Genomic DNA, 23,943 nt, shown 5'->3' on the forward strand with positions numbered 1-23,943 from the left:
GCTCAGTGGTAGAGTACTTACCTAGCATGTGTGAGGCACCAAGTTCAATTCTCAGCACCACATATAAATAAAGATAAAAGTCCATAAACCACTAAAAAAATAAATAAAAGAATTTAAACTATTGAGGACAATAATCATGTTTTTATTTCTTTTATAGGTCTTTTCAGTGAGTATGGAGTTTGCTATCAACACTGTAGGTCCTCAATCATTACAAAAAACATTTATTGTGCCTCTGCTGTAATCATAGTCTGTCAGCGATTATTATGGCTGAAGAATGATACCAAAATGAATATATTGCACTTCTTGTCTTTGCCAATCTTTCTTCAATGAGAGCTGGTAGACACATAAGCATAACATAGATGTAATGCAGCAATACAAAATACTGCCAAGTAGAATACTAAGGAACACACTATAGGGACCCAAAGGAAGAAATATTAAGTTATGTTTTTATAATAGTGAAATATGTTCAGAGGAAGATAGTTTGAAGTAAGGGTATCTTTCCAAGTTCAGAGATAGGTTTCTTTGTGTGGTAGTTGGAGGGAGAGAGTAGCACAACATTCACAACTACAGGAACAGTTCTGGCAGTGCCTCCAAAGTATGGCTGTGCATTGTTAACTCTGATTGCTTAAGTACTGGCCCAGGGGAGATGTCTGGTTAGACAGGAATTAAGACTTGGTTTGAGGTATTTTAAAGTACACTTAAAGTGCATTTTAAAAGCACTTTAAATGCATGATATGTCCAGTGGTTCCCAAATATTGATGCATTTTATAATCATCTAGACATCTTGTTTAAAAACACAGGTTTCTAGTATTCACACCAGACTTTCTAAATCAAAACCTCTGGAGTGGGGCCCCCAAATCTGTAATTTTAGCAAGCTGCTCTAGTGATTCTTACATATTTGTTGACAGTAAGCAGGATAGACAGGCAGGGAGAGAGTCTTGAAGCAAGAAAGCAAAGTAAAGATTACTAAAATAATCTCAGACACAGAAGAAGAGTGCCTAAAGAGTGGCAAGAGCCACAAGAGCAGAAACATAGAAAGATTAAAAATGTACCATGAAGATTTAATCAATAGGATTTAGAGAAAGTTTTTTGGTTAAAATAAATCATGCCATTTGAAAAAATGTTATTGCTTTAATGATTCAAATCAATTCCCCTTCTGTGTACTTTTTTATACTTTGGAACAATTGCACCAAGAAGAGAGTTCCATTTTTTATAACCAAGCTGCATAGTATGTTTAATCCAAGTGCCATACAATAATATGAACAGTAGGTGGCACTTTTGTGCTATGCCTGAATTTCTAATTGTAAAGATTACTAACCTGGGAAGGATCAGAGCTTAAAACTAGAAAGGGGATCCAGTAATTAAATTCAACTTCTGGTTTGAAGGAGGCCTGTAAAAGAGGGGCTAATTAAATGTCATTTTCCCTTATCTACTACATGACCTGCAATAATACCTTGTAGATTTTCAAATATTGATCTTGCCTATAGCTGTGCTCATATGAATGACAGGTTTGCAATTTTGTGAAGTCCCAAATAATTATTGTAGCAAGTGGAATTAAATTAATTCAAGTAAATTTGAAGTTAGAAAATACTTCAATTTTGATCACATTTCCAAATGTGCACTTCTGAGTTATTGCTGTTTGAAAACATGAGGAATGGCAGAAAAGAACAAAATCAAACATGAAAAAGAACTACAGGAGGAGCAAAAAAAAGGAAAAAAAAAAAAAAAAAAAAAAAAAAATGGAGTATTAAATGAGGACTGTGGAATGAAAATAAAGGATACATTCCTTTTATTTAAAAAAAATATTATTAACACCTTGGCTAGTATACAAAACTTTTCATATTTACAATACACTTGCAATCATGCAAAAAGCACCATAAAAAAAGAGTAGATTTGGGGGACAAATTGCTAAGTGTCTAAAATTGTCAATGCTGTCACTTCTTAGCTGTATGCTAAGTAACTTAATGTCTCTGCATATGAATTTTCTCACCTGTAAAATGAAAATTGTAATAACAGAACCTCTCCAATGAGATAATTATGCAGATTAAATGTCAAAATGTATGAGATACTTAGAAAAGTATGTACCATGGACATCACAGGTATATGATAAACTTTTTAAGGTTAACTCTAAGTGATAGGACAATAAGTAATTCCTTCCTCCTCATCTGTTCAACTAACAACATATGCTTTGCTTTGCTTTACTAATGAACTAAAAGATGATTTATTGTTACATACCACTGAGATCTTATGGTTGTTTGTTAGCATTATTGTAGCAGTAGATAACTGATATAACAGGGACTCAACAAAAAGCTGTTGAATAACTACAGTGAATATACAGATGTTTTACAATGAATATGTAAATATTCTTTCATATGTTCTATCTCTTCTTCATTATTTACTATCTTAAAAAGAAACATTTATTTTTTTTAATTTAATAAAACATTTAGAGAAATACCTATACTTAAATTCCCCCCCCCTCTTCTCTCTCTCCCTCTCTCTCTCTCTCAGATAATTTCAATTGTTTCTTCCTTTTTCTCTTACTTTGTTGTGCCCAGTGGTAAACATATCATGGCTGTGAGAAATCCTGAGGTCTTGATTACTCCTCAGTTTCCAGCATTGCTATTCTTTTATCATGGTGAAACATGCATGAAATATAACTTAACACTCTAATCATTTTGAGTGTATAATTTGCTAGCATTAAGCACACTTACAGTGTGCAAACATCTTCACTGTTTCAAAAATTTTATTATCCCAAACAGAAACCTACATCATTAAAAAAGTAACTCCTAATTCTTCTTTACTCCTAATCCCTGGTAACCTCTATTCTTTTTTTTTTTTTTTTGCCTCTATGAAACCATATATTCTAGGGGAACTTATTAAATGGAATCATATATGTTCCTTGGTGTCTGGCTTATTTAACATGTTTTTAAGGTTCACCAATTGTGATAATATATATCAGAACTTCATTTTTATGGCTGAATAATATTCCCCATAAGTATATATCACATTTTGTTTACCCATTCATCTGTTGGACACTACTTAGCGATTTTTCCTTTGGTGTTATCATTTTAAAAGGCTGCCACAGGCTGAGGATGTGGCTCAAGCGGTAGCACACTCGCCTGGCATGCGTGCGGCCCGGGTTCGATCCTCAGTACCACATACCAACAAAGATGTTGTGTCCGCCGAAAACTAAAAAATAAATAAATAAAATAACTATTAAAAAATAAATAAATAAATAAATAAATAAAAGGCTGCCACAGACATTAGTTTACAAACTATTTGTTGGATCCCCTGCTTTGAATACTTATGGGATATACCTACCAGTGAAATTGCTGGATCATAAATAATTCTTTCACTGACTTTTTAATTGGGGGTTAAACCCAAGGGTTCTTTAATACTGAACTATATCCCCAGTTCTTTTTACATTTTTAAAATTTTGAGACAGGGTCTCACTTAAGTCGCTGAAGCTGGTCAAACTTGTGATCTTTCTGCTTCAGTCTCCCAGTAGCTGGGATTACAGTTGTGCATAATATGATTAACTTTTTGAGGAACTTTCAAATTCAGTTTTCCACAGTTCTGTGCTATTTTACATTCCTGACAGCGTCTAACCTTTTTAAGCATATCAGGTATTTTTTTTTTTTAAAAACGAGACTGGAATAAGCAGCAATGCTTAGAGTCCTGCCAACTGACAGGTTGCTGATATCAAGTCACTTTTCTTTGCTTTTTTTCTGTCTTTCTTTTTCTTTTCTTTTCTTTCTTTTTCCTTTTTTTTTCTTCTTTTTTTTTTTTTTTTTTTTTGGTGCTGGTGATCAAACCCAGGGCCTTGTATATGCTACGCAAGTGTTCTCTGTATCAATGCTCTCGGCACATGCCACATCATCTCTAAGATTAATGTTTCTTACCATTATAGCTGACACTAACACAGCAATCATCTAGGGAGTGTGTTACATGTGCAGAGCCCTAGATTTCACTCCATATATGTTCAATCAACATCTCTGACAATAGAGCCCCTATATCAGCATTACACATACTAAAATATGAGTGAGACTCATCAACCTGGACTGTTGAGTTTTTTAGGGAAAATATTTCAGTCATACTTGTATCCCTCAAGGTTGAACATAACAGCAAATGTTTAACAAACATTCTTGAATTAAACTAGTACTGCATTGCAATCTAAAGCCATTTTCTACCTGTTTAATCGCTAAACTCAGTAACTACGCAACCAGTTAAGAGAACTGTAATTAAAGCATGTAGCATGCCTTTTGCTTACACAGAATATGTATCTTATCATGGTCTATCATGCCATTTTATTGCCAAGAATCTTTGTTCTATAATTTTCAGCTGTACCCTTCATCCTTTGAGGCAGGGTTAAAAAAAAAAAAAAAAAAAGGTATGTACTAAGAGCTATCTCCGTATGGCCTATAAGATCAATATCTAAGAATAAAGTTTCAAATTTGCTAACATTGGTAACATTTTGTAACTGTGCCGACTTCATAATGTTGCTGAAGTGTGTCAGAAAGCTTACTGTAGAAATTGTTATAGTTACTATGTGGTCTAGTAACTGAAACCAAAAACACGCTACTAAGTCTTTAAAGACTTTAAATATGTGTAATTTTATTATTCTAAACATACACAAACGAGCAGATGAGAATAGACACAAACAGCAGGAAAATATTTAAATGGATGAACATCACAGGTGTCCGGTTTCGGTATCTCTCGTAGGGCACTGCGGGTGGAGAAATGTGATTAAACAAATTCAAATCTGTCCTCCAGGGATTTAGATACTTGGACTATACTAATACCTAGCAAGCTGCTCCTCTTCATATCAAAGCTCCCTCTCCTGTCATAACAAGCTGTGGGGGAGGAGTTGGAAACCCGTGGGCGCGCGCGCGGTCTCTTTAACGTGTAATAGAACACTGATTGCATCGATAGAAGGCTCACAGCCCCTTTCCTTTTTCAGTCGCTCTCATTCCGGACCTGGTTACTATCCCCTTCCTAGCATCAAACCCGGGAGAACGCTAGCGTTAATAAACGTGGTTGGCTAATAAACGTTGGTTTTAGTGTGTGGCAGCACTCGGTCTCGGAGCGGCCCGCCCGGCGACAGGCCCCCCCCCCCCCGCAGTCCTCGGCGCGGACAGAGTCTCGGGGCTCGTCTGGCCACGCCTGGAGCGCGGGGTTTGATTGGGCCGCCGTTGTTGTAGTGACCGGGAGGCGCTGCCGCTCAAGGCAGACGGTTCCGGGCGCCGCACGGTCCCCCCCCTCCTCTCCTACCCCTTCCCCTCCCCCGATTCCCCACTCCGGCAGGAATCCGGAGCTAACTGCTACACCCATGGCCTCCGCTCCGGTAAGGACCGGCTGGCCGGCACTTCCCCCAAGTCGTCCCCGCGGGCTGCGGGGGCCAGGTCGGGAACGTGCCCACACCTGGCGGGAGATGGAGGCAGGTGTCAGNGAATTCTCGGAGTGTCTCGGTGGAGCGCCTGCGTCAGAATCACCTGGGAGGTGTCGGAGAGCACTGGAGCCGGGGCGCCGACACGCACCTGCGGATTCCGCGCCGGAGGGCGGGGCCTGGGAACGCGCGTTTCGAATGAGCCTTCAGGTGGTCCTCCCTCGGATGCTCTCCAGTCTGGGAAGCGCGGATGGAGGATTTTGCCAGCTTTGCCGGGGCAGCCGGCGCCCAGCGTCTCCCGGTCGGGGTGCTGGGTGCCGCGGCCCGAGCGAAGGCTGCTGCCGAGCGCTCCTATTCTGCGGTCCGCCCTCTACGCGGCGGTTCCCGATCCGACCCCCCCGGGAGGGGCAGCCTAGGTTCCCCGACCCCCAGAGTTTCCGATTGGCACGTGCTTTCTGAACTTGACAACTTTCCTTCCTAGGAGGACCCCGTTCTGGAGCGTTATTTTAAAGGCCACAAAGCTGCAATCACCTCTGTGAACTTCAGCCCCAACGGCAAACAACTTGGTAAGTTTTCTTTTCTTATTCTTTTTTTTTTTTTTCTTTTTTCTTTTCGTGATGAAACAACAGTTCAGTTGGCCATGAACTTTTCCCTTTGTCCAGACTGGCCCCCAGGAGAACCACTGAGAACCTGTATGGGGGATAAGAAGGGCCGGAGATTGGGGAGCCTGGGGCAGCAGGGGACTCTTTGGTCACCCCACCCGGGTCGGGCCAAGAGCCGCCTGCTGGCTGGGCCTAGCAGACGACTTTCGCAAAGTAACCACCAGGAGGAGTGAGTGGGAAGGGGAGGGGTTTGTCCTCGGCCCGGAGAGGGTGGGGTGTTGGCTGGAGAGTTTGTGAAAAGTTCTGAGAGCAGCAGGAGGAAGTGGGAAAGAAGAGTTGCGCTGTGCCGGAGGCTAAGGACCCAAGGGTCTCAGGTGGCCTCTGGGAAACTCTCGGTGGCTGGAAAGAAGCCGAGCGCCTGCATGAAAAGAAGGACCTGCTGGGAAACTCACCCCTACCTGAGCCGGGCATTCAAGTTGCGGGTTTCGCAGCGCTTCTGCGTGGTGGCTTGGTGGCCGGGTCTACGTCCTAGCCTGGAGGATCCGGATGGCTGTGAGGTGGACGTGGGCAGGCAAGAGCTGCCTGCTGCTGGCGCTCTTAACAGTGGCTTATATCCTGGTGGAGCTCTCGGTCACTACCTTCCACGCTTCCTCAGGAGCCGGCCTTGCCAGGCAACGGGGGTCTAGAAGGCACTCAAACTTTGCGGAAAAGACTGAGGATTTGTCTCGACCTCTTTATGAAAAGCCTCCTGCAGATTCCCATGCCCTTGGGGAGTGGGGAAGAGCCAGCAAACTCCAGCTCAATGAGGATGAACTGAAGAAGCAAGAAGAACTCATTGAGAGATATGCTATCAATATTTATCTCAGTGACAGGATCTCTCTGCATCGCCACATAGAGGATAAAAGAATGTATGAGTGTAAATCCAAGAAGTTCAACTATAGGAAGCTTCCCACCACCTCTGTTATCATCGCTTTCTATAATGAAGCCTGGTCGACTTTGCTTCGCACCATTCACAGTGTTTTAGAAACTTCCCCTGCAGTCCTTTTGAAGGAGATCATCTTGGTTGATGACTTGAGTGACAGAGTGTATTTGAAGGCACAACTTGAAACTTACATCAGCAAGCTTGATAGAGTTCGCTTGATTAGAACCAATAAGCGAGAGGGACTGGTTAGGGCACGCCTAATTGGGGCCACTTTTGCCACTGGGCAGGTCCTCACTTTCTTGGATTGTCACTGCGAGTGTAATTCTGGTTGGCTGGAACCACTTTTGGAAAGGATTGATACAGATGAAACAGCAATTGTCTGTCCTGTTATAGACACTATTGATTGGAATACTTTTGAATTCTATATGCAGACGGGGGAGCCCATGATTGGTGGGTTTGACTGGCGTTTAACTTTTCAGTGGCATTCTGTCCCCAAGCATGAAAGGGACAGGCGGCAATCAAGAATTGATCCCATCAGATCACCCACCATGGCCGGAGGACTATTTGCTGTCAGCAAGAAATATTTTCAGTACCTAGGAACATATGACACTGGAATGGAAGTGTGGGGAGGTGAAAACCTCGAGCTGTCATTTAGGGTGTGGCAGTGTGGTGGTAAATTGGAGATCCACCCGTGTTCTCACGTGGGCCATGTGTTCCCTAAGCGGGCACCATATGCTCGCCCCAATTTCCTACAGAATACTGCCCGGGCAGCGGAAGTGTGGATGGATGAATACAAAGAACATTTCTACAATCGAAACCCTCCAGCACGGAAAGAAGCTTATGGAGATATTTCTGAAAGAAAATTACTACGAGAACGACTTAGATGCAAGAGCTTTGACTGGTATTTGAAAAATGTGTTTTCTAATTTACACATACCAGAGGATAGAGCAGGGTGGCATGGGGCTATTCGCAGTATAGGCATCTCCTCGGAATGTTTAGATTATAATTCTCCTGACAACAATCCAACAGGTGCTAACCTTTCATTGTTTGGATGCCATGGTCAAGGAGGCAATCAATTCTTTGAATATACTTCAAACAAAGAAATACGGTTTAATTCTGTGACTGAGTTATGTGCAGAGGTTCCTGAGCAAAAAAACTACGTAGGAATGCAAAATTGTCCTAAAGATGGGTTCCCTGTTCCAGTAAACATTATTTGGCATTTTAAAGACGATGGAACCATTTTTCATCCACACTCAGGACTATGTCTTAGTGCTTATCGGACACCTGAGGGCCTACCTAAGGTACAGATGAGGACTTGTGATGCCCTAGATAATAATCAGCTTTGGCGTTTTGAAAAATAGAAGAGCACAACAGCACTTTTATCTTGAGCTGACAGTAGCCTCAGTGAAGATTGTATTTTATCAGAAGTCATCCAACAGACATCTGTGAGAGCACTAGAAATTCTGTGGCTCATTTTGGGGTATTACACTGAAACTGAGTACACAGAGTGCTGCTGTTTAATATTTCAAAGTGCCTTACTTATGAGTTGTTTTACTTAAGGGATTTGTCTATATGGTCTCTTCTCCTTAAATTGACTGTGAATTGAGATATACACAACACTTAAGTGCCAGACTTAACATTACAGAATGTAAAAGTCCAAGCAAAATTGGGTATGATTTATGTTGATGGGTAAGTTCACTGCACATTGCATTTTTTTCCCCTAAAAACTCATAAATGTGCAGTTTGAGCTATTGCTATTTTGATTGCATAGAATTTTAATTTCTTTCAGCCAGCACGTTAAATTTTAGGTTTTGTTTATTGTTTAAACTAATTTTCCTTTAGTCAAGTAGAAATCAAAGAAAGTTGATCATAAGAAGAAAAAGGTCTAGTTTAGATATATTGTCATTGGAAGAGGGCATCAGGATGTGAATTTGGAAGTCTTTTTAGCATACAGCATCTCAGAAAACTGTACCCACATCTGAATGAAAGGGGAGATATTTACATTCCACTATTTGTAAACTTGAGCTGTTGGACTTAACTGACCTATACCTCGAATCATTAGTTTTGTAAGCTGTCCTTTCTGTGAATTTATTTGTGAGTCTAGGGTGTTTTCTGATTGCACTTCCTTAAGTTATGAATGTACTAGAAAGGGACTCATTCAGAATACTGTGTTCCCCTTTGTTAATGCTTAATCATGTAAAGCAAACACAGTTGAGGCCTCTCTGAAATTAAACCCGAGTGTGTTTACTGAAATGTGTGAAACTGAAAGCAAGCCAGGTTCTGCAAAAGCCTCTACGATTTCTTGCTGATCTGAAAGTTTAAGAATTTGTCTTAAGATCACAGGTTAAAAAGACTGTCTTGGCAATTATGAATATTGCCTTCTCTCTCATTTTCAGTACCCAGCAGCCTGGCACTTAGGTATCTTTTAGTAAGTGAGTAAATGAGTGACCGAATGAATGAATGGCTCAGCCAATGCATGTAACTGTGATCAAGTCATTTAACATGCTTGGGCTTCAGTTTCCTCATCTGTGAGTACTGAACTGGAGCTTGATGATCCCTTCCAGCTCTGAGATGTTGATTGTATATTCTCCCTTTCTCAGACTCAGTCACTGTGCAATTTCTACAATACTTTTTATGTCTTCGCTTAACATAGGTAATGTTGAACAGTTGAGCAATGTTCAGTCCAGGAGTGAGCCTGGACAAAAGAAAAAATTTTTAAAGTGAACTGAACTCCCCTGAAAATAGTATATTTTTGTGGATGTAAAGTTGTTATAGTTTGAGTTTGTAGTCATTTCATTTTGACAGTTGTTGAGCCAGTTTTGTTTTTAAATCTTTTAAGGTCTAAATGTAATCTTTTACCTAATAACAAACATTTTCCAAACTAAATTACTTCAGAATTAAACATACATTTGTAAAAGTATTTTTCACTGATTTTGTACCAGTGTTATATCTAGACATCACAGACAGAATTTAGAATTAAATCTAAATTTACTTCACTTTGGTCTAGAATTATTTAAAAAAAAAAATGCATGATGTTCCATAGAGAATTAGTCCACAATATTCATAGATGATGTTGTTTTTAGTGTTTGATGACTTGTCAAGTAGGAACTTTGCAAAATCTGAATTTAAGAAAATTATTTAGGATGAGCATATAAAAAATTATAATTGTTGTGTAATTGTGACTATTTTGTTTCTCTTTTGCCTGTTAAAGTGAAAATGTGTTGATAGTTTCTGTGCATTATCCAACAATCTTAAACTTAATCAAAAAATTGTCTAGATCCCATGTGCAATGTGTTCCACCTTGGGTTTAATTTAAGAAGAATTTATAATCTCTGAATTTTTCGAGTTTCTCCCTAAACCTACCCTCTCCCCTTGCCCAGTCTCTTTTTAAAAATAATTTTCTTTTTTTTAAACTTATTTAAAATTTTTTTCTCTTTTTATTTTGTGTGGTTCTTTTTAGCATCCTATAATATGGGAGAACTAAAATGGTTATATTCTGGAAGTACTTATTGAAATTATTTTATTTCAGTATACTGATGCTCATATCAAAAGGGAGAAAGAGTATTTTACTTAATTCTTTGTTTACCTTTTACCCTAAATTGTTGAGTGTAACCAGTGATCTTTTGGTAGGAAAATTTGGGCTGATCCTTTATTTATACCAATAATTCAAAATATTTAGCCTGTTCATTCCTCAAAATATTATATGTAACAGAGAAGTAAGACTTTGATTTTTTATATGTTGGCATGTTTCAATTTAATTCCCAAAATACACTCTAATACTACATATAAAATACATTTTGATTCCCTAATTCTAATTTATTGGTACCAAAGCATTCTCACTATAGAGAATTTAAGAGTTGACTTTTAAGTTAATTTACATACATAGTAATAGTATTATGAAACTACTTAGTGGGCAAGGAATTTCCACTTTAAATGTTCACTCTATTAGTGACCAATTCTAGGAATAGATTGGCTAAATAAGCTTTTTCAGCAGTCATTTTTATTTTTAAGAAAATGATAATGTAGTCCTTGGAAGGATCTCTGTAACTCAAAATATCTTGTTTGTAAAAGAAAATTTGTTTACTCACCCAGTAGTAGGCTTTTGCATATACATTTTTGTTAATAAATCAGAATTTTCTAGATTAAAGACAAGAGATTTATTTCTAAGTATAAAATCTTAGTTGTTTGGGGGACTCAATTATAATTAATAAAATATTTAGTTTTGACTTTTCTATTTGAATGGCTGTTTGAATAATATTTTTTGAATGAGCACAGATAATGTTGAAGTTCAGATTAATCTCTTTTGAACGATGAATTTTTTTTCTGTGTGATGAGAAGTTTTCATCCTTTTTTCCTTTGTTAAATGGTATTTGTAATGTTGATTAAGACATAAAATAAAACGTGTGCCTAATTATTTTTGCAAATGGATTCTGATGACTTTAGTTTATGGTATTACTGCTCCTGTGTACACATTTATGATGACAAGAGAGGTAAGTTAAGCTGTTAGTTTTTTTACTTATCTGAAAATGCAGACAGAATATTAAAATTCAAGGTTCCTTTTTTTTTTTTTTCCAAGATGTCATTAACCAGTAAGTATTTTGAAGTGGTTTTAGTACTCTTATTGCATTAACTCTTCATGAACAAACTAGAAACAATCTAAAGATCTTTAAGACCCTGTGGGGCAACTGTATAAGGAAACAAATGGTAAATGGGCCCCTGGGCATAGGACCACTAATTTCTTCATCTCTCTCTCTTTTTTTTTTTTTTTTAACTTTAGAATGAGTTTTAATTCGTTTGTTTTTCTTACATGCATTTATAGGAGTACTAATTTCAAAACCCTGGTTTGAAAAGACAAATGTCTGCCTAAATCACATAACCTCACACTTTCCCTGTTCATAAGTACAATTCCCTTCGCCCAGTAGGATCTCTCTTTCTTTTTAGTGATTCCTGGCTAACACCTTTGCCTGTCCCTAGCGAGACAATAACTAAGAATGGCTGTTGTAAGAACTCTGCTTTTATCAGATGTCTTCATATTCTAGATATGTATAGGTACAATAAACATTTTCACTTTGTTTTTATACACTTAGAAGTATTGTAAGTAGGTGTGGTAACTCTGCTTTCTTACTAAGTGACTCTTGCAACCCTATGCAAATTACCTCTCTCTGTGTTTCAGTTCCATGAAAAAAGACTGGAAAATCAAAAGAGATAATCTATTTGTGGTGTTCATGGCTTAGGGGAGGGAGAAATAAAGAACAATTGCTAGTGGGAATTTTTTTTTGTTGTTGTTGTTTTAATGGGAGTCAATGACACTGTTCTGAAATTAGTGATAGTAGGTGCACAGCTTTGTGCAAAACACTGAACCAAAAATACTTTGTTTATTTTTGTAAAAATACTTTGTTATTTATTTATTTATTTATTTATTTATTTATTTATTTATACTGGGGATTGAACTCAGAGGTACTTAATCACTGAGCTACCTCCCCAGTCCTTTTTAATTTTATTTAGAGACAGGGTCTTGCTGAGTTACTTAGGGCCTTGCTAAGTTGCCAAGGCTGGCTTTGAACATACAATTCTCCTGCCTGAGCCTCCCAAGCCACTGGAATTATAGGCATGTGCCACTGCACCTCGCTGAATTATATAGTTTACAAGGGTAAATTTGATGGTGTGCAAATTATATTTCAATTTTTAAAAATTCTTCAGGAAAATAAAAAAGATGCTGAGAAGTTTCTTGTGTCCCAAAAGAAATTTTTCTCTTCATGTTTTACTTTATTTATTGTTTTTCTTTTTTTGATTTACATTTTGCTACCAGGGATTGAACCCAGGGGGCACTTAACACCGAACCACATCCCAAGTCCTTTTTATTTTTTAGTTTGAGATAGGTTCTCACTAAGTTGCTGAGGGTCTCGCTAGGTTTATGAGGCTGGCTTTGAATTTGTGATCTTTCTACCTCAGTCTCCCAAGTCACTGGGATTATAGGCATGTGCCACCATGTGTGACTAGCATGTTTAGAACAGCCAGTGGGCTTTATTATTAATAATACTTGAATCAGTTTGTAGTTTTCAGAATTAAGAAAGTTTGATATGTGTGTGTACTCTTCAGCTTAGTTTTAAGTGGAGCATGGAATCAATTTATTGGAGTTTTTCCTAAAATTTCTCAGAAACTTCAGTCAAAATATTTGGACAGGAGAGAGAATATTATAAAAGGTGAAGTGAGTTCCTGAATTGTGTAGTTGTTCATGACATAATGAAAGAATAGAGAAGTCTTTCTGATTTGCTAATAATTGGGTGCACTTTTTTCCCTTGGTACCAAGCCCTCACCGAGAGATTAAGCACTGCAAGCTGGTGATGTCCTCCTCAGCTGTCTGGTCACTATTCTTGCTCATTTATTCACATTTATCTTATCCTTTTCAAAAGAGGTGAAGGGTTTTTTTTTTTTTTCTTCTCTATTTAGTTCTCCTTTACTAAGTTACTGCTACTGGGTACCAGACACTATTCTCTACTCTGGGTATACATACAGAGGTGAACAAAACAGATGTGCTTCCTAAAATGATATGTAGAGTTCATGGTCCAGTCATGCAGGCAAATATTAGCAAACAAATCTGTAAATCCATGTATTAAGTGCAATTTGATGGAACAAAAAAAATCAAACAATCAAATGTTGTGAAGTAAAGAGAAAAAGGATGTATTGAGGAGTTAATACAGTGAAGACATACTTAAATGATTTAGGTCAAGGACTAATTCTCTGCAGAAGTTAGGTTTAACTGAAGGCTTGAAGACTGAAGGAAGAGTAGCATAAGCAAAGACCAAGGGCAGAAAAGAGCTTATCCTAGATCAAGGAAGAAAAAGGATGCCAGAAAGATGCAGAGCCTGATGAAGGAAAAGAGAAATGAATTGCAGAGGCAGCTTGGGCAGGGCCACGGAGGCTGCACTGGGTTAAATGGTGGCCCTCCAAATGATGTATGCATATCCCAATCCCTGGGACCTGTGATGTGAGTTTATTTGGGAAAAATATTTATTTGGTACTTGTAATTAAGGATCTTGATGAGATTATCCTGAATTATGTGGTAGACCCTAAATTCAATGGACAAGTGCTCTTAAAAGAGAACCACAGAGGAGATAAGGGAGGCCAAGTGAAGCCAGCCAGGAGATAGTGATGCAGCCACAGAGCCACCATTGCCTGGATGCACCAGAAGCTGGAAGAGGGAGGGGAATCTACTCTAGGGCTGTTGGAGGGAGTGCCTCTCTGCTAACACCTTCACTTGGGACTTCCAGAGAAGAATAAATTTTTGTTGATTTAAACCTCTAAATTTGTTATGGCAGCTATAGGACACTGGGACATATTTGAGAATTTTATTCTGAGAGTTGTGGGAATTGTTGAAGTGTTTTAAGTAAGGGAATGACAGGATCTCATTTAGACCTCAGAAAGGGCACCCTGGCTACTATGTAGAGACTGAACTATTAGTAGAGAAATCTTCTAGGAACTTTATAGTAATATCAACAGGAGATAACAGTGATTCATACTAGCTTGGTGGCCCTCAAACTAGAATAGTTGTCTTGGGGCAAGAGAGAAATTTGGGGGTTCTAAGCATTGTTGTAGTTTAGATATGAGGTGTCCCTCAAAAACTCATGTGAGACAATTCAAGAAAGATTAGAGGTGAAATGATTGTGTTACAAGAGTATTAAACTAATCAGTGCATTAATCCCCTCATAGGGATTACCTGGGTGGTAACTGTAGGCTGGTAGGGTGTGACTAGAAGAGGGAGGTTACTGAGGGTGTACATATGGGGTATATATTTTGTCCCTGGTGAGTGAAACTCTCTCTGCTTCCAGATTGTCACATCCTGAACTACTTCCCCCCACCAGGCACTTCTGTCATGATGTTCTGCTTCACCTTAGGCCTTAGAGCAATGAAGCATGCAGTGTATGAACCTCTAAAATTGAGGTTCTCCTCTAAAATTGTTCTTTCAGGTCTTTTGATCATAGTGGTAAAAAAACTGACTAAAACAAGCATATAGATGGTATTTAAAGTCATGGGAAGGGATGAGATCACTCAAGAAAAAAATAGAACATTAACAGCAAATGGCCCATGTCTAAGTCCTAAATAGATACAACCTTCAGATCAGAAAAGGAGATAGCAAGAGAATCTAAAAAAATAATCAGATAGGAGGGAAAGACATTTCACAGGATCTTTGAAAGTCAAAGTCTAGAGTGGGGTAGAAATGCTGAAGAAATAGAACAGGTATTAGTTATTAGAGAGTGGGGCAGGAAATTTATAGAGAATTGCACACACTTTGCCTTGTAGAAGATCTTTGCGAAATGAGTGATTGTGAGTTTACAGTGTTTCCAATCTGTCAAATGAGAAGTGTTCAGCAAATTCTTATTGGAACAGTCTGTCTCAGAAAAAGTAGAGTGATTAGGATTTTGCCAGGGGAATTTGAAGAAGAGAGAATCAAGGGACTGAAGGTATGTGTAAGAGATGGGCTGTAAAGTGAATAGTGAGATGAATGAAGTTGGTGAGAAGGGAGCCTTGAAGGAGAATACAGGTCTTTGGATTGGAATTCTAGGTAATATAGAAGCTATGGAAAAGGAAAGCAAGTTGTAATTGGGAGTTTTGATTAGTAATTTGCAAAGTGTTCAGGTGCTGCTGGTGACAAGGTAAGGTTGCTGAGTAGGCATGAAATAAAAGTCTCTGGAGAGATAATGTTTCTCTGTTCCAACTGTTCACCACCCCACCTTTTGCTCCTTGTCCTTCATGCCTCCCCCTAAAATACCCCTGATCACTGTAGCTACATTAAGTATTCCACTCCCACACAAAATTCTCATTATGACTTCCTGCTTTATCTTCCAGTTCCCTTGATACAATTTAAAAATTTAAATTGAATACTTCAAAGTAACTAAAAAAGAAGACTTTTAATGTTCCTAACACAAAGAAATAATATATCTGAGTTGATAGATATGCCAATGACCCTGATCTGATCATTGCACATTGTATACATGTCTGCAAGTATTTACAATTATATGTGTCAATTTTAAAAGTATATTTTGAAAAAATAAAATAAAATTATATATTTATAATTTATATTTATATATTTCCCTACTTATATATGATCTATTTGCCTGGTTCTCCACTTGAATCTTAGCTCCTCATTTGGAGATTTGATACTGAGCATTATGCCCTTCCCCCACATGTCAAAAAAGTCAGATATCTGTTGAAAGAACTAATAATGCTAGCAGATGGAACAGAGAGAAAGACTGTGAACTGAAGTAGGTGAAATGTGGAAGAGAAAATTATTGTTGCTTGAGAGAGGTTCAGGAAACTTGATGTCCCCAAGCAGAGTCAGAGTCAAGATGTGAATGGCTAAGAAAGAGGAGGAACTTTCAGAGAGGAATATGTTGGCTATAAGGGAGATCATCCACGTGGGGTTCCTCTGGAGCAGTGGTAGCTTTGGGGAAGAACAGAAAACATGCTAAGGGAATATGGGAGTGCAAGTTTGCACAATGATTATGACCACAGAGACAGAAAACTCAAACTTCTGTCCATAACTGGGGGAAATGGAGTGTGGAACATGGTGACCCTTGCCTCTCCTTGGCCTCTTGGAAAGTGTGGGATCTTGGGTTTCATAGGCTGGGGAGGGACATGATGAAAAGGAAGAAATGGGAGAAACAACTGTTTATGGAGATATGGTCATCACTTTTTATGGATGCGGAAATTGAAAATTTAGTAATTTGCCCAAAATTATATAGAATAACAAGTAGAGGTGGGTTATGTGTGGTTCAGAGTCTGATTCTAGAGTCATACTCTTCTCTTTCCCAGAGAGCCACATTCAAGTTTAAACAAACATTAAAAGATTTTCACATGGTTTGCAGAATCTGAGCTGGACTTTGAAAGTTTCCATTTAAAATATATAATTTTAATATTGACTTTGTCACTTTTTCCCCTTTTTCTCCTTCAAGTTTCATCATCATTGACTCAATCTCTGCTTTACCATGTGGGATGTTTGTAGAAAGAATGATGGTAAAGAACAAGTCAGTTTCTCCTTTTTTTCACTTAATAGCAGCAGAGTCAGATTTGGGATTTTAAAAGTTATTTTCCCTACTGTGAAACCATACTGAAAGTTTCCTGAAATTCTCTTTCTTTATGGTTCTTGAAGGTAGCCTATCTGTGTAATAGCTTTGTTGAGCTTCTGTTTTAGCTTTAATAATTACATTCAGGTGCTAAAGAAAATCACACAGTGAGAAGCAATCTCAAAGTATTTCAGTCAGATGTTGTGCTTCTATGACCAAAAGACCTGGCAAGAACAATCAGAGGAAAAGTTTATTTGGGGGCTCACAGTTTCAGAGGTCTCAGTCCATAAGTGACTGGCTCCATTCCTCAGGATTTGAGGTGGAGCGGAACATCAAGGCAGAAGGATGTGGTGGAGGGAAGCAGCTCACATGATGATCAGTAAGCAGAAAAAGACTCCACTCACCAGGTACCAAATGTAAACTCCAAAGGTTCACCCCCAATGCCATACCCTACCTGCCTTCAGTTACCACTCATTTCACTTTCAAGCCTTCTTACACTGTTTCACACAAGAGCTTTTAGGGGCTACCGCACATCCAAACCATAACACAGAGTGCAGTATTTCTCATATTTCAATGTGCATCAGAAGTAAGAAACTTGTCAAAAATTTATATTCCTGGTTTTCACTTTGAAGAATGTCTGACTTTCCTAGAAATGCACATTGTTAACAAGGTCCTCAGTAATTCTAGTTAAGATAATCCATAAATCCTCTGTACTTTGAGAAGTATTGGCTTCTTGGGTGAAAGCCCAGGCTTTGGAGTCTGGTAGGAGTGGGTTGAAAGTTGAGCACTACCACTCTCCATCTAAAGATACTTAACCTTACTAAGATCCTTTCTTTATCTATAAATAGGAATAATGATATTTACCTGCCTTGTTGTGAGAATTAAATAAAAGAATGCACATGAAATATTTAAAAGTACCAGGCCTATAATAATAACTCAGTGAAGTTCTGTATGCGAGTCTGCAAAGACATGTGGAACTTGAATAAATTAAATTCATTTTCTCTAGATTGTCATTACTAAAGATTATTTTTAGAGTGCCCGCGATTTCCTTTAATCCTACTTAACACTAGCAAGCTAATTATAAAGTATTAGCTAGAAAGAAAACATGCATTTTATTTCCTCATTCAGGGTACATTAATTATAAATTAATGTCACCACTAAATTGTTATACAGTACATGGATAGCACAAACTAATTCTGACAGTATTAGAGTGTTAAAGTTTATCTAGTTCAGATTGGAGTATTGTCATTTTATTGTGCAACCCTCTTTCTTAGTTCTATCTTGGTTTATAAAGGTGTTTGCCTGGGGATTACATTTTATTTTTCTTAAAGTGTTTATAGAGATCTCCTTTCCACTAATTTCCTTAGAATTCCTCATGTATTTGTCCCTGCAAAAGGCAGTCCAGCATCTCTTTTGTGACCCAAAGACCAGCAGGAAGCTGGAAATGCACCAGAAAGTATACGCCTCTAAACTAGAAAGCTGAGTTTAATTCCAGTAGTGGATTTTATAGTAGGATGTAATGGGAAAAGTTTTCAATTAGCAATAGTCATGCCTGGGATAAACCTCATTGGCTATGATACTGCCACTGCACAAAGCTTATAGTAGCACGTAATGGAAAAATAAAACATATAAGAAGACTTCTGATATCCTAGAAACACCCAAGGATTTCTCTCATATTTCAATGTGCATCAGAAGTAAGAAGTTATGTGTGGTTCAGAGTCTGATTCTAGAGTCTGACGGTAGTGGAATTATCAGGATTCTATTGAATGAAAAGGCCTGAGAAGGAATATAATTCAAATTTGTGAAGTTACGTAAAGTACTTCATTATGGACATGAACCTTTTCAGCAAATTCTAATGTATATGCTCTTGGACTCAGCCCCAGCAATAATTCTTCTAGGAACTTGTCATAATGATATATTTATACATTGGAAATCACACTTGCACATTGCAGCATCATTTGTAAAAAGCTCAAGATTGCAAACAACCTAAGTACGGCGAACTGGTTAAATAATTTAAGGCATAGCTATACCTAGAACACTATACAGCTATTAGGAGGAGTGAGTCAGATTTATGCCTCCAGCCATGGCAGTAATTGGTATATGAAACAACTGTAAAACTAGGCAAAATACATGAGACAGCTGTTTTCAGGCATTGAGCTTCAGAAAGTACAAAATGATGATCCTTGCAAGAAGACGAACATACCAGGTGAGTCTCTGGATCACCTTGACTTTTTTTTAAGAGGGACACTTTTCCAGCAACACAGTAGAGAAAATAAAACTGAAGCAGTGACAGCCTAGCTGAGCTGAGGAGGCAGACTTCAGAGTTCTAGGACAACTGATGAGGCTGAAAATTGTGTGGCAGGATTCCTGAGAACCAGCCACAGAAGTATGTATGTGAGCACACACATGTATGCCCATGTGTGTAGGGAAGGAAGCCTTCACAGTCTTCAAATCACTCATCATCCCAGATGCTCTTAAAGGACCTACTACCTCTTTAACTCTCTCATGTTAGGCACCAAACCACAGCATGAGTTTTGGTAGGTACAAATCACTTAGTAGTAAAATGGTGTTATGTTTCTAGTTTCATTGAAAATTGTTATTAAAAAATACACATATGTAAAAGTACTTATATAGGGAGAAAATGATAAAGAAAATGGACAAAATGTAAAACATGGCAAAATCTAGGTAGGAATTGTGTGGAAGTTTTTTGTACTACCTTGTAATTTTTATTATGTATGCTTGAAATTATCAAAATTATCAAAATAAAAAATTTACCAAAAATAGAGGAAGAACAGAATAAGGGAGTTGTACTAACGAAACGTGATCTCCAAAATATAAGTGGCACTAAGCAGGCAGAGGGAGGGGAGAATTGAAAGGCTAAATACAAAAGAGTAAGTACAGTTTACTGTCATTTGTGTAAAAAGTACATAAGAATGGACACACCCATTCTTATAAGCTCAGAGAGATTCCCAAGGAAATGGTAATGCCAAAATGGTAATGTGGGTTGCCTCTCAGGTGATGACCGTGGAGTGGAAAGGGGTTTTATTAAGTACGCTTTTGTAATACTGGAGTTCTGTATCAGGTGCATGTTTTACCATTTGAAAAGACAAATTATTTAACAAAACTCACAGAAACTGAAGGCAGTACTATTTCTTTTTTAGAAAATAGTACTCCAGGCAGAGCAAACTTCTAAGTAATTGCAGTTGGTTTCATTTAAATCAAGGAATGAGAGAGCTAGGGTTAACTAAATTTATTGCTATTCAAGATAACACAAAGCCACTAGGCTTTGGGGACAGCATGAATAGAATCATGGTTCTCATTAGTATGTTCTGTGTTGTCACTTCCAGCACCAAAGCAGTAGACCAGGAGAGCATGTGCTTTGTTCTTTCAGATGTCCTAATAAGGATTTCTTGAAATAATGCACTATTGTTTCAAGAATGTATAAGCATATACAAAGAAAATATAAAGTTTTTTTTTTTTTTTTTTTTAGATTGGTAGGTTTTCTTGCTAATCTTTTTCTTAACTTCCTTCTTTTGACATTTTATCTCAAAATAGACCAGTTGGGTGATGAATGCTACAAGCTTTGACATTTTAAGTTATGTGGTAATGTTTATATAGGGTGTGGTTCCATGGAAACATGAAAGGAAATGCCACGTTGACACGGTACACCATTGACATAAGAAATCAAATACCTTTTATCATAATGGTATTGAGTTTGGTAGGGTAATTCTTTTATAAGAGAGAAGGTTAAGGAACTAAGTAGGAAAATTCAGCATTGGTCCTTCATAATTTTTAGTTAGAATGCTTCATGGAGTTCTTATATATTAGTAGTCTTTTTTTTTTTTTTTTTTCCCCTTCAGTGTTCCTGTAATTTAGAAGAAAATATAGTGTTCCCTGGGCTACACTTTTGTAACTGGGACATTTTTGTTTCAGGTGTATCATATTTAGTAGGTCTCTGAAATGCCACCTTACCTAAGTCTAATTCTATAGTTTGTCCTTTTAATTACCATACTGTACAGTCAAAACCTCTCTCTGAGCTCCAGGTGGGTATATCCATCTTCCTACTTGATGTTTCTACTTGTATGTCTGGTTGACATCTCAAACTCACTATGTCTAAAACTCTTGATTTTTACACCATCCCGCTTCATTCCAGACCCCTTTCTCTTCTGGCCCTTCCTATTTCATTAAATGGCTTTAGGATTTTTCTGGGTGTTCCTTCCAAAAGCCTGGCACTTTTGCTGCTTCTCTTTTTCTCTCCCTCACTGCTAATTTGATAACAAGCCCCTAGACTCTACTTCTACAATGTGTCTTGCTTTTAACTACCTCTCCCATTTCTATGTCCTCAAACTTAGTTTGGACTCTATTATGATTTGGATATGTAGTGTCCCCCAAAAGCTCTTTTGTTACTGCAGTAATGTTTGGAGATGAAATGATTGGATTGTGAGAGCTGTAACCTGATCAGTATGTTCTAGTTCAAATGGACTACCTGGGTGCTAACTGTAGGCAGGTGGGTGTGGCTGGAGGAGGTGGGTCAGGGGGGAGGAGGGGGGGCATGCCTTGGAAGGGTGCGTCTTCTCTGCAGCCGCCTCTCTTTTCTCTCTCTGCTTCCTGAACAGAACAGCTTCCCTCCACCATGCCCTTCCACTGTGATGTTCTGCCTTACCTTGGGCCCAGAGCAATGAAGTCAGCTCCCTATGGACTAAATCTCTGAAACTGTGAGCCAAAATAAACTTTTCTTCCTATAAGTAGTTCTCGTCAGGTATTTCTTACAGTCAGAGTAACACAAACCTGATTAACACAGATTGCTACCTTACACTGACTAGATTATTGTAAAACCTCTGAATTGATTTCCTCCTTCAGTTCTGTCTCCCTATTCTCACTATATTCTCCACATAATAGCTAGAGTGATCATTTTTATATCTTTTCTAACTCTTTTTTTGAAAAATAAATATGTGCCCAAAACTTGCACAAATCATAAGTATGTAGCTGGATAAATTTTCACAGTGTGACATGCCCATTTAACAATACCTGAAACAAGAAAATAGCATTACCAATATTTCCATGCATTAGCTTTGTGTTACTATGATAAGCAACTTTTAAGGAGGATAAATTTATTTTGGCTCATAAGCTTCAGAGGTTTTCGTCCATGGTTGGTTGACCCTGTCACTTTCAGACTTGTGGTGAGGCAGCATTTCGTGGTGGGAACTGCTCACCTTGTGGCTGCTGGGAAGCAAAGAGAGACAGGAAGGGGTTGAGGTCCTAATATCTCCTCAAGGTCATATCCAGATAACCTAACTTTCTTCTCCTAGGCTCCACATCTTAAAAGTCCCACCACTGCACTATAGTACCACAGGCTGGTGCCCAAGCCTTTAACATGTGGGCCTTTAGGGGACACTTATCCAAACTGCAACATTATAGAAGTCCAAATAATCTCTATATTTACTTCTGACTTCATAGGTTAGTTTTGCTTCTTCTTAAACATCATGCAAATGAAATTTAATCATACGGGAGTTATACAGCATGAGTGTAGGCAGTTTGCTTTGATGGACTAGTTTTGATCTGTTTTGAATAGTGCTGCCACCGATGTTATTGTGCATGCCTTTTGCCAAACATGAATTTCTGCTGCATATGTATCTAGAAATGTAACTGTTGAGTCATATGAGAGTACTAGTCATTCTGCATCCCCACCAAGGTTTGAGGATCACTTTCTCATTAAACTAGGAATAAAATAGCTACTTTTGATCTTTTTCACTGTGACCATTCTGAGTGAGCATGTAGCAATATATCATTGTGATCTTGTGTTTTATTGATCACCAGTGGAATTGAGCACCTTTTCATATGTTTATTGGCTGTTCGGATAGCCTCTTTTTATGAAGGCCTGTTTTAAGCCCTTTGCCTATTTTTCAATTGGATAATGTACTTTTTTGTAGATTGGTAGATTCTGTCTAACCACACTTTATTATATGTTGGATGAATATATCATCTCTACTCTGTGGCTTTCTTTTTCACTTGGTTAGTAGTTCTTTCAATGAATAATTTTAGTTATTTTAGTACACTACAAATTGTTATTTTCTTCACTATGATTAGTAATTTTCATGTTCTTCTTAAGCAGTCTTTGCCTAATCTAAGGTCATGAAGATAACTTGTTCTCTTCTAAAATTTATTGTTTTACCTACCACATTTTTTTAAGAGACAGAGAGAGAGAGAGAGAGAGAGAGAGAGAGAGAGAGAGAGAACTTCAATATTTATTTTTCAGTTTTCGGCAGACAGAACATCTTTGTTTGTATGTGGTGCTGGGGATTGAACCCGGGCCGCACGCATGCCAGCTGAGCGCGCTACCACTTGAGCCACATCCCCAGCCCAACCTACCACATTTTGATCTATAATCTGCCTAGAGCTGATTTTTTGTATATAATATGCAAAGTTAAATTCTGTATGTAATTTTTATTTATAATATAAAGTCAAGATTCATTTTCTTCTTAAAATCTAGTTTACCCCACATGATTTTTTGAAAAGACTCTCTCATCCTAATAGCAGAATGAAAATATTTTCAAACCGTATCATACAATGGTTTCCCATTGCACTTAGAATAAAATAATTCACTTTCTCATTAAACTTAGAATAAAATAACTACTTCCCTCCCACTATTCTCTCCCCTTCCTTTCCACCATGGTACTCTGGCCTCCTTACCATTCCTCATTCTCCCAAGTTCATTATTGTCTTCAGTTTTCCACATGGGATCATTCTTCATTTCACTCAGCTCTTGACAGAGATGTACTTTCCTTAGAAAGGACCACTTAAATCACCTCATCCACTATTCAAGACTAAATAATACATAAAAGTCCTCTGTATGTGTATGATATTAGCGATGTCTCCCATACTATATTGCGATTCTTTGCTTGTGTATATCTTGTTGCTGCATGATGCTTAAAACTCAGTAGGGTACTAAGCATGACACATATGATAACG

At 38.1% G+C, this 23,943-nt stretch overlaps 2 protein-coding genes, 1 long non-coding RNA gene and 1 pseudogene across 6 annotated transcripts in view; 2 read left to right on the top strand and 2 right to left on the bottom strand.

Moving 5' to 3' along the window:
* Nucleotides 1-4,594: 4,594 nt before the first annotated feature.
* LOC125617148 lies at nucleotides 4,595-5,871 on the bottom strand. The gene is made up of 2 exons (XR_007348030.1): nucleotides 5,493-5,871; nucleotides 4,595-4,726 (listed from the first exon to the last, which is right to left on the bottom strand). It is a non-coding gene; the product is annotated as an uncharacterized LOC125617148 (long non-coding RNA).
* The window catches only part of Poc1b (POC1 centriolar protein B), a 90,264-nt gene continuing 71,539 nt past the window's right edge, over nucleotides 5,219-23,943 (top strand). For 3 of the 4 annotated variants that reach the window (XM_015482951.2, XM_048804175.1, XM_048804169.1), the window contains exons 1-2: nucleotides 5,219-5,344; nucleotides 5,868-5,952. In XM_015482951.2, the coding sequence (XP_015338437.1) occupies nucleotides 5,330-5,344; nucleotides 5,868-5,952 (100 nt within the window). In that variant the 5' untranslated portion in view covers nucleotides 5,219-5,329. Of the gene's footprint in view, nucleotides 5,345-5,457; nucleotides 5,597-5,867; nucleotides 5,953-23,943 lie in introns of those variants that run through there. The other variant, XM_015482952.2, reaches the window with a different exon arrangement.
* On the top strand, nucleotides 6,260-11,334 carry Galnt4 (polypeptide N-acetylgalactosaminyltransferase 4). Its single transcript, XM_015482950.2, has one exon. The coding sequence runs from the start codon at nucleotides 6,535-6,537 to the stop codon at nucleotides 8,269-8,271; it is 1,737 nt and encodes a 578-aa protein (XP_015338436.1). The 5' UTR covers nucleotides 6,260-6,534; the 3' UTR covers nucleotides 8,272-11,334.
* On the bottom strand, nucleotides 18,381-18,571 carry LOC125618198 (annotated as a pseudogene).

This window comes from Marmota marmota, unplaced genomic scaffold (genome assembly GCF_001458135.2).
Source record: "Marmota marmota marmota unplaced genomic scaffold, marMar, whole genome shotgun sequence".
Taxonomy (NCBI): Eukaryota; Metazoa; Chordata; class Mammalia; order Rodentia; family Sciuridae; genus Marmota; species Marmota marmota.